General features: G+C 32.9%; 1 protein-coding gene across 2 annotated transcripts in view; it reads left to right on the top strand.

Annotated features, from left to right (window-relative positions):
• KLHL1 (kelch like family member 1) overlaps positions 1–14,666 on the top strand; it is a 420,028-nt gene that overhangs the window by 343,561 nt on the left and 61,801 nt on the right. For both annotated transcript variants that reach the window (XM_007102521.1, XM_007102520.1), the window contains one exon: positions 7,994–8,218. In XM_007102521.1, coding sequence (XP_007102583.1) covers positions 7,994–8,218 — 225 coding nt within the window. The remainder of the gene's footprint in view (positions 1–7,993; positions 8,219–14,666) is intronic.

Below are 14,666 nucleotides of genomic sequence, written 5' to 3'. Positions count from 1 at the left end.
TCTTCCCCAAGGGTCTCGGGAAGAACAAAGTAAAGTCAAGGTAACTGCTTCCTTGACAGTCTTTAGAATCAGGAAAGATGCTCATGTGTTAAATTAAATTCTGGTTGTTTACATTGTTCTCAATGAGTCTGCAGACAAAGACTTTCAGCTCCTAGAAGCTATGTTCTGTAATGAAGAGTGAAGGAAGGTTCTCTCAGTTGAAAAGTGAATCGCCTGTCAGTGAAGTTTCCTTTCACGGGCTCATCTTCACTAGAAAGACACAAAGCTTAGTGACTATCTTGGCTGTAAACATCTCCAGTGTCTCTTCTGAGGATGGATCAGGGTTAAAACTATAACTTAAATTCTTCAAAATTTAGTCTAGTAAAAACTTTATTTTGCCTTTTAGTGATCAGAGGATGTGGGCCACTTAACTGTACATTGTGTACATCTTTCAATGAATGCGGATTGAGTAATAAATTAGTGTATTATGATAAAATGCCATCATAATTATAAATTCTTTCTACCAAGTAAATTGTTTTTGATCAATATCCCATAAGTACATCCTTTTTCTAAATCAAGTCTCCTTTTACAGACCCACAGGGAAAAAAGCTTGTGTGTGTTTATGCGTGTTTCATAAGTACCAGATCTTAATCCTCCAATACGTGGTTCTTCTCTGTCAAAGAAAGAGAGAGTTAGCAGGGCTACCTCAGCTTACTTCCATGATAGAGACTCACAGAGAAGGAGAAGTAAAAGATTTAGACATAAGTAGAAGTCACTGCATTTTCACTTAATGTGGTACTAATATAAACCCTCAATTTGAATAACATTAGTAGATCATAGAGAGCCTTCAATTAATATATTTTTGTAAGGGTGGGTACCTATTTATGAAAAAGACAAAAATGTACTTTCCAAGAGTTTATAGTTTAGGTGGAGATCAATGAGCTCTCATGTATTTTTACTATACTGATGAAAAGGCATTTGAATGACTTTTGTTTATGTCATACAGTCAGTAATACTACAACTAGAATCCAGTTGTCATAATAGTCATTTTTCCTTTCATTCACAAGTGCTGACATTTCCTTTCATTCACAAAGGGTAGAAAAATTCTAATAAATATTATATGGAAAGTGTTTTGAAAAGTTTTAAAACTTTTAAAAAGGTTTTTAAGAAGTATCTTAAAATAGTATTTTAATAATAATATAAAAAAGGGCTTGGCTTAATTTAGGCAAATGTTAGTTATAAAAATAAATATTTAATTGGAAAATTTCAAGTAGTATGAGTTTATGTTCAGTGAACATTTATTAAGAAAATGAAAAAAATAAAGTATATGTGTAATGATTTTTTAATATGTGTTCTTTTGCTATAAAGTTATTTTAATACATGAGCTTTTTACTATAAAATAGGTGGCTTAGTAATAATGTTAAAAATAATAACTGCAAGCTTTGAGTTACTTTTTTTTTTTAAAGAAGATGTTCAGGGTAGGAGTTTATTAATTTATTAATTTATTTTTGCTGTGTTGGGTCTTCGTTTCTGGGCGAGGGCTTGCTCTAGTTGTGGCAAGCGGGGGCCACCTTCATCGCGGTGCGCGGGCCTCTCACTATCGTGGCCTCTCTTGTTGCGGAGCACAGGCTCCAGATGCGCAGGCTCAGTAGTTGTGGCTCACGGGCCTAGTTGCTCTGCGGCATGTGGGATCTTCTCGGACCAGGGCTCGAACCCGTGTCCCCTGAAGTAGCAGGCAGATTCTCAACCACTGCGCCACCAGGAAAGGGAAGCCCCTGAGTTACTTTATAAAATTCTCTTTCCTATGACATCTTTAGCAACACCAATAGCTGCTTTTAAAAATAACGAATTAGTATTTTAATAACAGAACTAAGATGTATTTATGGCAAACTCATTAAAATAGGAAGTTACAAATCAAAAATTCAACTCCTCCCATTTCCTAAATGTTCCATGTATTTTATGACACAGACACACACATGCACACACTCCACACCTCCCATAATGGTTGCATTGATTTAATATCAACCAGTTGGTTTTGATGTGAATATCAAAATTATACATTTTCTAATTTTTTTGGAAATTTAACAAGATTATTAATAAATAAATTATTAAGATTATTTTAAAAAATTATTATTTAATTTTAAGAAAGCTTAAGTAAATCTTTCAACATTTACATGGTATTCATATTGCTTTTCTATTAATTACCTGCTAATGTCATTAGTGTATTTCTATTTTAATGTTTCTAATTTACTTCTTGATTTATAAAAGCTTTTTACATATCAAGGAAATTCACTCCTTGTTATATTTATAAAACATTTTTGTTGTTAATATTCTCAGTCTTTGGGTTTTTTAAATTGGTTTATTTTTGATGTAACTATATTTTATATTGAGGTGGTTAGTGATCATATATATATATAAATGTTTACTTAAAAATTTCTGGGTCTCATGCTTTCCCTCATGGACTTTTGATCTTAGGCCCACTTAGAAGTGAAAATTCATCAACTACGTTTTCATCTTCTAGGATGTTTAAGGTTGTAGTAATGTGACCAAAGGCAGGTTACTTAAAATCCCCATCCTTGTTAATGCATGTGGAGCCCTGAGAAGAGAACCACACATATGCTAGTTCTGTGGCACTGTGTGCTGTGCTCTAGCCCTGTCTCATCTAAACCTCATTCTGGTGTAATGAGTAAGGCAGGAATCTAAGTTATTTATTTTTCTCCAGAGGACAACTGGTTATCTTAACACTCTTTATTTGAATAATAAGATGTTTTTTCACTGATTTGAACAGCCATTTGTTATTATACTCACATGTATTAGAGTTATTTCTGGCTTTCTTTTCATATTTATTATTATAGCCATTTTCATTCATAATAAAGCCATCTTTTTAAAATCTCTAGTTACACAATACTTTTTAATATCTGGTAGGTCATTTTTTTCCTCCAGATTCCTTTATATTGGAGATTGTCTGGCTTTTAAAAATGTATTTCCTAATATATGACTTTCAAATTTCCAGAGAAACACAAGTATAATTTTATAAATACCTTGTACAAATATTATTATATAAATTGTGATTATAAGATAATAATTATCATTTGCACAATAACAAACCATCTCATTCAAAATTAGTATGATTCTTTGTATTCATTCAAACTGACATCATTCAACAGAGTTTTACTTTTTTTCTTTATCTAGATTTGTAACCTATTTTGCTGATTTTATTTTTATATAATTTACTTTTAGTGGTGCTATTTAAATAGGTTCTTCTGTTCTTTACACAATCTGGTTATTTTCATTTTTAAAAATTGCATTGATTTTTGTATTTTACTTATTTGCCAACTTCCAGAAATTTTAAATTTTTTCTAAGATTTTAAAGATAACATTTTTAATTATTAAGGTGGACTATTACATGAAATACAAATAATTAAAATGATATTCCATACTTTTGTTTCCCTTGGTTATGAGCCAAGAAGTTGGCATCCTTTTGTATTTTTTGATTTTAGTGAAATTAGTATAAACTAAGCAAAATGCTTGGTTTTTGAGATGTATATATCTACTTCAAAATCTAGCATTAAGCTTAATGATACATATACATTTATATCTCTATACAAATCTTCTTCAACTTATGATGGGATTACATGTTGAAAACCCCATTGCAACTTTAAAGTATGGTTAGTTGAAAATTCATTTAATACACCTAACTTACAGAACATCAGAGCTTAGCCAAGCCCACTGTAAACATTCTCAGAACACTTACATTAGCCTACAGTTGGGCAGAATCATCTAACACAAAGCGTATTTTATAGTATAGTGTTGAAAACCTTATGTAGTTTTTTGAATACTGTCTGAAAGTGAAAAACAGAATGGCTATAAGAGTTATCAGTTGTTTACTCTTGTGATCACATGGCTGACTGGGAGCTGTGGCTCAGTGTCCTGCCCACCTTCACAAGAGAGTATTGTACTGCATATTGCTGGCCCAGGAAAAGATTAAAATTCAAAATTCGACTTACAATTTCTATCGAATACATATCACTTCCACACCATCATAAGTCGGAGAATTCATAAGTCAAACCATTGAAAGTCGGGGACTGTCTGTACATAGCTATTTATCAGTTCATTATCATTTTACAAATATTTATACTGGGGGGATGTAGAATTTCGTTGGTTGTTTATTTGGTGCACATGAAAGTATTTTGATGATTATGAAATGTTACAATGCCATCCTAATAAAATATAATGAATTACCTAAAAAGTAAAGACTTTTATTTGTGCTTGAAAAATATTTTCTCTGCAATAATACTTTTTTATATAAGTGTAAGAATGTTCTCTTGAAGTTATATTTTTCATAAGTATGTAGATACATGAAAGTCAATGAAAATTTTATTCTATGAAAAATTCAAGAAATAAGTAATTTTTATAATAATACCTTCTTTAAAGCTTGATTATTTTAAGTATCATGAAACATACCTTTTGCTTTAAAAATTTTTCAGAATGCTTCTCAATATTTACTGTTTTGTTAAAAAGAATACATCTGACTAATTTAACCTTTTCCAAATGAATTGATGGCATCTAGATCACCATTATTATTGGGCCAAAATGCTCTTTAGTCATTATATAATGTTTTTTTTAATAGCTATAAATGATTGTTCTATTTGAGTTAAAACAATATATTTTTTTTTCTGGTTATTCCTTCACTATCAGCTATTGCTACTTTCAACTTCCCCAGATCATTTTGACTTGTAGGTTTGTAAAAAGTCTTGAAAATCAAGTAACTAAGCTTACTAACATTGTATTAAAATTATAGCAAAAAGGCTCTGTGAGAATACCTGAGGTCCTTTCTGTTGAGTTGAATAAGAGCTTTACCTTCTTTATTGGATATTTTTGTGACATCTGTTTTGTCTGTTCAGAAAACTCCTATCATTTTATTCTGTGTTGTGTTCAGATAAATAAGATTGTTAATTATTTGAATTATAGATATGGAATAAGTCCTGCTGTCTGTAATGCCAAAATAGAATGTGCAAGTATTAATTCCTATTTTTCTTCTCCAAATAATCACATTTGGCTGTATGAATGAACAACTCCAAAGAGACACAGAACCATACTTTAATAACATCTTGAACACTTATTTTCCGTTTTATATTTTGAGAAAGGAGCCTGCTATTTGTTTTGTCATGAAGAAAACACTTTTGTAGTCATATTGTATCTAATACCTTCTAGTTATGTTATTGAACTTGGAAAACAAATACTTTATAAATTTTAAAAATGTAAATTAAAGTAAACTCTATTGCTGCTGTAACACATTGCCATAAAGACCTGTTTAAAACAAGTGCTGTCTTTTAGCTCACAGTAGGTCAGAAGCCCAGGAAAGCACGTCTGGATTCTCTGCTCAAGATTTCAAAAGGCTGAAAACAAGGGGTTGGTGAGGCTGTGTTCTCATCTGCAGCTGGAGGCCATCTTCCAAGGTCATTCAGATTATTGACAGAGAGTTTATGAAAGCAGTCTGGATGCTATTGTGCCTGCAGTCACACATTTTAGAGTTGTGCCTCTGCTTTGCAGGCATTTGAGATAACCAGAGATGGTTTCATGAACAGAGAAACCTGAGAGTAACTATGTCTTAAAATAAACTTTCCTTTTTTATTTCTTTCAACTGTATTACTTACCAGCACAGGAGTCCACTCTTGTTCATATTCTGTTTTTAATTTATGTAATGACAAATATTTCCTTTACTTTAAGGAACAGCTCAGGGTAACATTGCTCAGAGAGAATGGCTTTGTCCTTCTTGCTCTAACTCAGGAAACCACCAAGGGGATACATACACTCTTATAAGCAAAAGAAAACAACAGAACTCACAAACAAATTGATACATTTTTAAAAGTATAATACAGTTGGGAAGTTTATACAGACAACTAATGAAGTATACTTGTGAGAAAATACCTTAAAGGATATTAACACTAATAACTTTCATTAGAAAAAGAGCAAGCACATTTTTAACTTTGTGATCATTAAAAACTAGATAAAACATTTATATTACAGTCTGATTAAGAAAACAGGAATGCACTCCTATTTCTGATGTAGCAACTTTAGGATAAAATGCATAGGTCACCTCTGAAAACTGCAGCTAGAGGAAAAACACTGTAAAAGTAAAAAATCCTGCCATGTGTTGAGGTTGAATACACATCTAGCTTGTTTCAATGAAACTTTGAAACTCAAATCAAGTCCTCACTTTCCCTTTTGAATACCAACACTTTTTATTGCTCAGAGGCCCTTAACCTCACACATTCTCAATGATTTTCTCTGAGAAGGATGACTGTACCTTAAACACCCTGCAAAGAATTTGACCAAGACTTTGGAGAAGAAAGTAGTGGAAGATATTTACTTCCAGACCTGCAAAATACGTGTCTCTTGGGATTGGGTTAATTAGGATTAGGTTACACTATTTCTTCTGCCATGATTTGTCAAGAGTTAGTCATAAGAGAGAGGTATTTTCATACAACTCTTAATTTTTAGTTAGGCATCCATGGAATCCCAATGCTATCAAGCTTTGAGAATTCACATGACCTTGAAATTATTTAATACTTTAGTTCACCTTGGAATTTCAATTTGTACATTTTTGAATAAAACATTTAACATATCAATAAAACATAATAAATACATTTAAGCATAAAAGAAGCACTTTTGTTTAAATAATATATCATGTTACTAAACAGTATCAAATGACTTTTATGAATATTCCAGTTTATTTTTACTCTAAAAATAATAATAGTCTTATAATACATCATGTTTAGTTGTATGAAAATTAGCTCATATATTTAATAACTTCAAAAAAACAGATTTAATTCATTCTAACTCAGTCTTTATATTATTACAGCTTTGTCACTTTTGAATAAAAATTGAGCATAAATTATACCATTTCACTTCAATTAGCAAAACTTTTCCAGCCAAGTTGTTTATATTTATTTAATTCATTGCTGGTTATGTTCTACAGAGTAAATGAGTCCCCTGAGGAATGTCTTCCCTAGTTTGCAAACTTGTAATACATTACAAGTAAAATGATCTTTAGTGCATAAGTGAAAGTACACAAGAATGTTGACTTGTAAATGTAGGGATATTTAATCACTGAAAATGAAACGTTGCTGAATGTGAGTGTAAACATTAAGATCAAACACTGAAGCAAGATCAGTGTTTGCTGGTTTATATTTTATCATATAAACAGTTGTGAACTAGTTCAAGGTAAATGTTTCTAATGTGAAATGTTTAACGGAATCCCTTAAAACATACCTCATCAGCAATTTAGATTATTCTTTCAATTTCTATTTTATTAGTCAGATTTACTGCGTTTCTCAAATTTATACATAAAAAGCTTTTAGGAAAGAAGCTATTTTGTTTAGAGATTCTAACAGTTGATAAGGATAGAAGATCATTTTATGTCTCTAAATTCTATTGCTATTCCCCGAATGCATTTTTTTAAATAAGGTTTAAAAAAAAGCTCATATGACATTAGTTCACATATTTAAAATTGACTTTTAAACCCTTCTGCTATTTAAGGAATAAGAGACAAATTTAAAGAGAAATTTGGTAAAGAATTTATTAACTTCTCTTCATTTTCAGAAATTATACAGATAACATACGTAGCTTAGCTATTTAAAAGGGCTTTAATAAATGTCTTTTTAAGCTAGGATTATGTTGTATTTTTTATAACAAACAATGATAAAGGGAAGTTGTAAAATCTACTCACAGAACTGTGTCATGCCCAACAATGATTCTATTGAATCAATACTTTAACATGAGACCATTATGTAATTCAAACAAGCTGAACATGTGTCTACTTTAATCATTAGTGTCTGCCAAGAAGAGAAAATAAAGTACTTATATTACTTTGTTTTTCTGCCATTTTATTTTCTTCAAGAAAAATGAACATGAAAAGAATGTTTTCACATCCTAATATGTACAGTGTCTTGGGAAGATTCTTTGTTGGATTAGTAGTAAATGGTGACTATGTGATTTTATGTTTTATCAGGAGCTACAACCATAGAGAAATATGACCTCAGAACAAATTTATGGATCCAGGCAGGGATGATGAATGGCAGGAGACTGCAGTTTGGTGTGGCTGTTATTGATGACAAACTCTTTGTAATTGGAGGTCGAGATGGCTTAAAGACATTGAACAGTGTTGAATGTTACAACCCCAAAACCAAGACTTGGACTGTCTTACCACCAATGTCAACACATAGGCATGGTCTAGGTAAGATTCTTACCTCATTGATATTATTTTTAGAAAACATTTTATTGAGAGTAAAAGTGTATGCTAAAATATAGTATTACCGTCATCAATTATCATTAACTTTAGGTAAATTGTGGGCTTATTTGGAGCATATATATGTTTTTAATTCTTGATATTTTCCTGTGTTGACCAATATGCATTAAACTGTTGAGAGTGACATTAACTATACCAAGATGAGTAGATATCAAGTTATTCTCAAAGTTTTCACAGTCTGATATTCATACAACATGTAAAATTCATTTGGTATGTAGAAAAAAATGCAGAACTATCATGGAGAGACCAGAGTAATTCAGCCTAGACGAAGAAACAGTTAATGTGAATTGAGGAAAAAATTAAGGTGGCTCACTCCCACATTACTGGACAGACAAATCTAGCTATATCTTTGCACTTAATTGATTCCACCTTGAAAGGTCCATGGAGAGCAGGCAACACAGGTTTAGAAAAAGAGTGACATATCAATAGGCACCAGGGCTCAATATGATAGGATTCAATCGATCTCTATTATAGGTAACTTGGAGATGGGGAGAACTATATTTGGATTCAGAAGTTCTGGGTGTGAGTTTTATTTTTTTTGTTTTTTTTTTGTGTGGTATGCGGGCCTCCCTCTGCTGTGGCCTCTCCCATTGCGGAGCACAGGCTCCGGACGCGCAGGCCCAGCGGCCATGGCTCACGGGCCCAGCCGCTCCGCGGCATGCGGGATCCTCCCAGACCGGGGCGCGAACCCGGTTCCCCTGCATCGGCAGGCGGACGCGCAACCACCGCGCCACCAGGGAAGCCCCTGGGTGTGAGTTTTGAATCTACCATTTGATATTGTCATGATTTGGGTCCAGCAGTTAAACTATGAGCTTCCGTTTCCTGATTTGCCACTGATTTAAGGTTATTAATTAGATAAAAATCTGATGATGATAATGAATATGAAATCACTTGTAAATTATAAAGCCCTATACAAATATTTGAAAAAAGAGTAATTTAATAAATATAGTTCCTGAATTTGTACTTCTTATCATATGGATTGTAGAAGTGCTAATTAGGTTTTTTTTGAAGACCTGAAATAGGCCAGAGAGTTGACTAAGTACCTTTCATATATTTAGAAATACACATTAGAAAGATATTGAAATTTAATTACAAATGTACTGATTTAGACATTCATAGGTAAGCAATATAATAGAGCATTTCAAAAACAAATATTGATACTTCAACTTTGAGGTCTTCAGCACTGCATTTCTTATTCTTGTCTGCCATCATCTAAGAAAAATTTAAAAATGAAAATAAATAAAATAGCTCTGAACTAAAGCAACTTACCTTTTTGTTCTTCTGGTTTACCTCCTCTTTCTTCAGTTTGCTTATTAGCAAAATTAAGGAATAGTAATAAAAATTTGGGAACTTTTTGAAGCTCTAAAAGTTTGTGTTTTAAATAAAAATTGTATAAATACTTTAAATCATATAGATCCCAATTATAATATGGAAAATATGAACAGCAAGTCATTTTTCCCAGGTAATATTATATAAAAGTTTTCTTATATATTTTTTCAAATATATTGAAGAATTTTGGCTTTTGTGTCCATGTAAAAGCTCTATGGATTGCTTTTATTAGCTAGCTATCTAACTACCTATGTTCCTGTTTGGGGGAGATATAGAGAATAAACACTCTGGATTGGAATTTTTGGAATTTAATGTCTTTCTTCCTTTTCAGTTCCTTTCTATTAACGTATTCTAAAGTTCAATTAGGTAGGATATTTGCATATCAAGAGAGCATACTTGAAAACATTTCACCAAGAATACATCTTAAGTGGTATAATTTTAGATGTCTAAAGTATATAAGGTTATGGTTTGCCTCAAATCCTGTCACATAGGCTGCTGACCCTTTAGGAACCAGTGCTGAGCAGGATGGTAATCTTAGATACTGTCTTTTAGTCTGTCTTATTTGGTAAAGAATCCATTGTGGAAGTAAGGCTCTATAGAAAATTATATGACCCAAGTATCAAACACATCTGATATGTAATACAGCATTTCTCACAAATTTTAGTGACCCAATACCAACTCTAGTAGTCCATTATTTTCATGTTTGAGCCTCTCCAGTTTTGTTTTTGTTCTGCTTCAGTTCCATTTTCAAATAGCTCGCCTCTTCTCCATATCTCATGCTATTGACTTCCTCTGTGATTTACTTCCTAGTGGTTATTGCTTCCTGTCAGTTTTTTAAAAATTCTCCACTACAGTACTCCCCAAGATCAGACCTGATTGAGTTAATAGGTAAAATTATGGCATAGGGCATCATTTCTTGGGACAATTCTCATCTCAAAATGCCACATAGATTGCTAGCAATGCCCAGTATATAGAAAACTGCCTTTGACTTGGATGCCAATCCAAGGTCCAATTAGTTGAAACCAGACTGACAGCAAAGTCTTGTTATCAACAAATTATGGCAAGATCTGCATTTACACAGCTGATTCACTGCCTGGCAGTATGCAAGTTGCAGTAGCTCTTTTGAAGAGAACAATATGGCATAGGAAAAAGAACACAAATCAAAATTTCCTCCAAGTTATTCCCCCAAGGCAGTGCCATGAATTTTTGTCTCACTCAGGAAGTAACAACTGACTCTGTTTCTCTAATCACTATTCTATGACTCGTCCTTCAGTGTAATAACCAATATTGGGTTTGAGTGTAAACCAACAGCCATCGGTACTAGTCTTTTATTTGTTCAGAAACTAGAATGTACCTTTTTATTTCCCATAGTTAAAAAATACCTACCTTGTGCTATGCAGTGAGATTGCAATATTGCCTATGTATCCCATAGTATACATTCAAGTGACAAGGAGCTAAAGTCTAAAGTAAAATTTTAAAATATAAAATAAAAACTCAAAATAATTTCTTTGACCTATATAGCTTTCCCCCACCTTGATTTCTTTGAAAAAAAATAAAAAATCCTTACGTGATTATGTGAGAAAGCCACGTGAGTTCTTCTGTTGCTAAGGTTGAATAGGTGGCCAAAAATGTTTCATAGCTACCAGTAAATGAAGAACGCTTCTTGTGCTGGATAAAATAGCATATAAAATTGTATTCATGTAAAGTCTGTGACATCAGGGAGTAATGCATCTGCCTAGAGAATGAAGATAATTACTACTACAGTTGTCTCTATATGCTGAGTTTTTATTTTAGCATTATGTCTTTGGAACACATAATTCTATATATCATGTCTTCTTTCCCACCACATTTTATATTGTATAAAATTGAAAAAGGCATTACTACAATTCACTGTTTGCAATTGTCATTTTAAGACAAATTGATAAAACAGTTATATAGTTAGTGTATATTACGGGTTTTCTATATGCCATGCTCCATGTTGTATAATAAATATATGGTAGGGGTTGTTTTATTTTTGTTTGTTTAATTTTCAATTGAGATAAAATTAAGTGTTAAAGTATAGAATTGAGTACTTTTGAGTCTATTCACAGAGTTGTGCAGCCATCACCACTATCAAACTCTAAAACATTTTTATCATCCTGAAAAACAACCTTGTAACCAATAGTAGTCGCTTGTCATTGCGCCATCTCCTTACACCCCTTAGCAAAAATTAATTTATTTTTTGTCTCTATGGAATTGCCAATTTTGGACATTTCATATAAACAGAATCATAATTTGTGGTTTTTGTGTATGGTTTCTTTCACATAACGTAAGGTTTTCAAGGTTCATCAGTTTCATAGCAAGTGTCAGTACTTCATTACTTTTCTGATTGAATAATATTCCACTAAAGGATTTGCCACATTTTTAAAAATATCTTTATTGGAGGATAATTGCTTTAAAATGGTGTGTTAATTTCTTCTTTATAACAAAGTAATTCAACTATATATATACATATATCTCCATATCTCCTCCCTCTTTCACCAACCTCTCACCTTCCCTATCTCACCCCTCTAGGTAGTCACAAAGAACCAAGCTGATCTACCTATGCTATGCAGCTGCTTCCCACTAGCTATCTATCTTACACTTGGTAGTATATATAAGTCCATGCCACTCTTTCACTTTGTCCAAGCTTACCCTTCCTCCTCTCTGTGTCCTCAAGCCCATTATATATATCTGAGTATTTATTCCTGTCCTGCTCCTAGGTTCTTCAGAACCTTTTTTTTCTTTTAGATACCATATATATGCGTTAGCATATGATATTTGTTTTTCTCTTTCTGATTTACTTCACTCTGTATGACAGACTCTAGGTCCATCCACCTCACTACAAAAAACTCAATTTCGTTTCTTTTTATGACTGAGTAATATTCCATTGTATATATGTGCCACATCTTCTTTATCCATTTGTCTGTCAATGGACACTTAGGTTGCTTCCATGTCCTGGCTATTGTAAGTAAAACTGCAATGAACATTGTGGTACATGGCTCTTTTTGAATTATGGTTTTCTCAGGGTATATGCCCAGTAGTGGGGTTGTTGGGTTATATGGTAGTTCTATTTTTAGGTTTTTAAGGAACCTCTATACTGTTTTCTGGAGTGGCAGTATCAATTTACATTCCCACCAACAGTGCAAGAGGGTTCCCTTTTCTCCACACCCTCTCCAGCATTCATTGTTTGTAGATGTTTTGGTGAAGCCCATTCTGACTGGTATGAGGTGATACCTCATTGTAGTTTTTATTTGCATTTCTCTAATGATTAATGATGTTGAGCATTCTTTCATCTGTTTGTTGGCAATCTGTATATCTTCTTTGGAGAAATGTCTATTTAGGTCTTCTGCCCATTTTTGGATTGGATTGTTTGTTTTTTTGATATTGAGCTGCATGTGTTGCTTGTATATTTTGTAGATTAATCCTTTGTCAGTTGCTTCATTTGCAAATATTTTCTCCCATTCTGAGGGTTGTCTTTTCATCTTGTTTATGGTTTCCTTTGCTGTGCAGAAACTTTTAACTTTCATTACATCTCATTTGTTTATTTTTGTTTTTATTTCCATTTCTCTAGGAGGTGGGTCCAAAAGGATCTTGTTGTGATTTATGTCATAGAGTGTTCTTCTGTTTTCCTCTAGCAGTTTTACAGTGTCTGGTCTTACAATTAGGTTTTGTATCCATTTTGCGTTTATTTTTGTGTATGATGTTAGGGAGTGTTCTAACTTCATTCTTTTACATGTAGCTGTCCAGTTTACCCAGCATCACTTATTGAAGAGGTTGTCTTTTCTCCATTGTATATTCTTGCCTCCTTTACCAAAAATAAGGTGACCATATGTGCATGGGTTTGACTCTGGCCTTTCTATCCTGTTCCATTAACCTATATTTCTGTATTGTGCCAGTACCATACTGTCTTGATTACTCTAGTTTGTAGTATAGTCTGAAGTCAGGGAGCCTGACTCCTCCAGCTCCGTGTTCCTTTCTCAAGATTGTTTTGGCTATTCAGGGTCTTTTGAGTTTCCATACAAATTTTGAAAGTTTTTCTTCTAGTTCTGTGAAAAATGCCATTGGCAGTTTGACAGGGCTTGCATTGAATCTGTAGATTGCTTTGAGTAATATAGTCATTTTCACAATGTTGATTCTTTCAATCCAAGAACATGGTATATCTCTCCAGCTCTTTGCATCATCTTTAATTTTTTCCTCAGTGACTTATAGTTTTCTGTATACAGGACTTTTGTCTCCTTAGGTAGGTTTGTCCCTAGGTATTTTATTCTTTCTGTTGCAATGGTAAATGGGAGTGTTTCCTTAATTTCTCTTTCAGATTTTTCATTATTAATATATAGGAATGCAAGAGATTTCTGTGCATTAATTTTGTATCCTGCTACTTTACCAAATTTGATTAGCTCTAGTAGTTTTCTGGTACCATCTTCAGGATTCTCTATGTGTAGTATCATGGTATCTGCAAACAGTGACAGCTTTACTTCTTTTTTTCCGATTTGGATTTATTTTATTTCTTTTTCTCCTCTGATTGCTGTGGCTAAAACTTCCAAACTATGTTGAATAATAGTGGTGAGATTGGGCAACCTTGTCTTTTTCCTGATATTAGTAGAAATGGTTTCAGTTTTTCACCTTTGAGAATGAGTTTTGCTGTGGGTTTCTTATATATGACCTTTATTATGTTGAGGTGGTTTCCCTCATTTTTATCATAAATCAGTGTTGAATTCTGTCAAAAACTTTTTCTGCACCTATCGAGATGATCATATGGTTTTTATCTTTCAATTTGTTAATATTGTGTATCACATTGATTGATTTGAGTATATTGAAGGATCCTTGCATTCCTGGGATAAACCCCACTTGATCATGGGGTATGATCCTTTTAATGTGCTCTTGGATTCTGTTTGCTAGTATTTTGTTGAGGATTTTTGCATGTATGTTCATCAGTGATATTGGCCTGTAGTTTTCTTCTTTGTGACATCTTTGTCTGGTTTTGCTGTCAGGGTGATGGTTGGCTTGTAGAATGAGTTTGGGTGTG

The sequence above is a fragment of the Physeter macrocephalus genome, chromosome 13, assembly GCF_002837175.3.
Source record: "Physeter macrocephalus isolate SW-GA chromosome 13, ASM283717v5, whole genome shotgun sequence".
NCBI lineage: Eukaryota > Metazoa > Chordata > Mammalia > Artiodactyla > Physeteridae > Physeter > Physeter macrocephalus.
The sequence above is the reverse complement of the archived record's forward strand: the minus strand, read 5'-3'. Positions and strand labels throughout refer to the sequence as shown.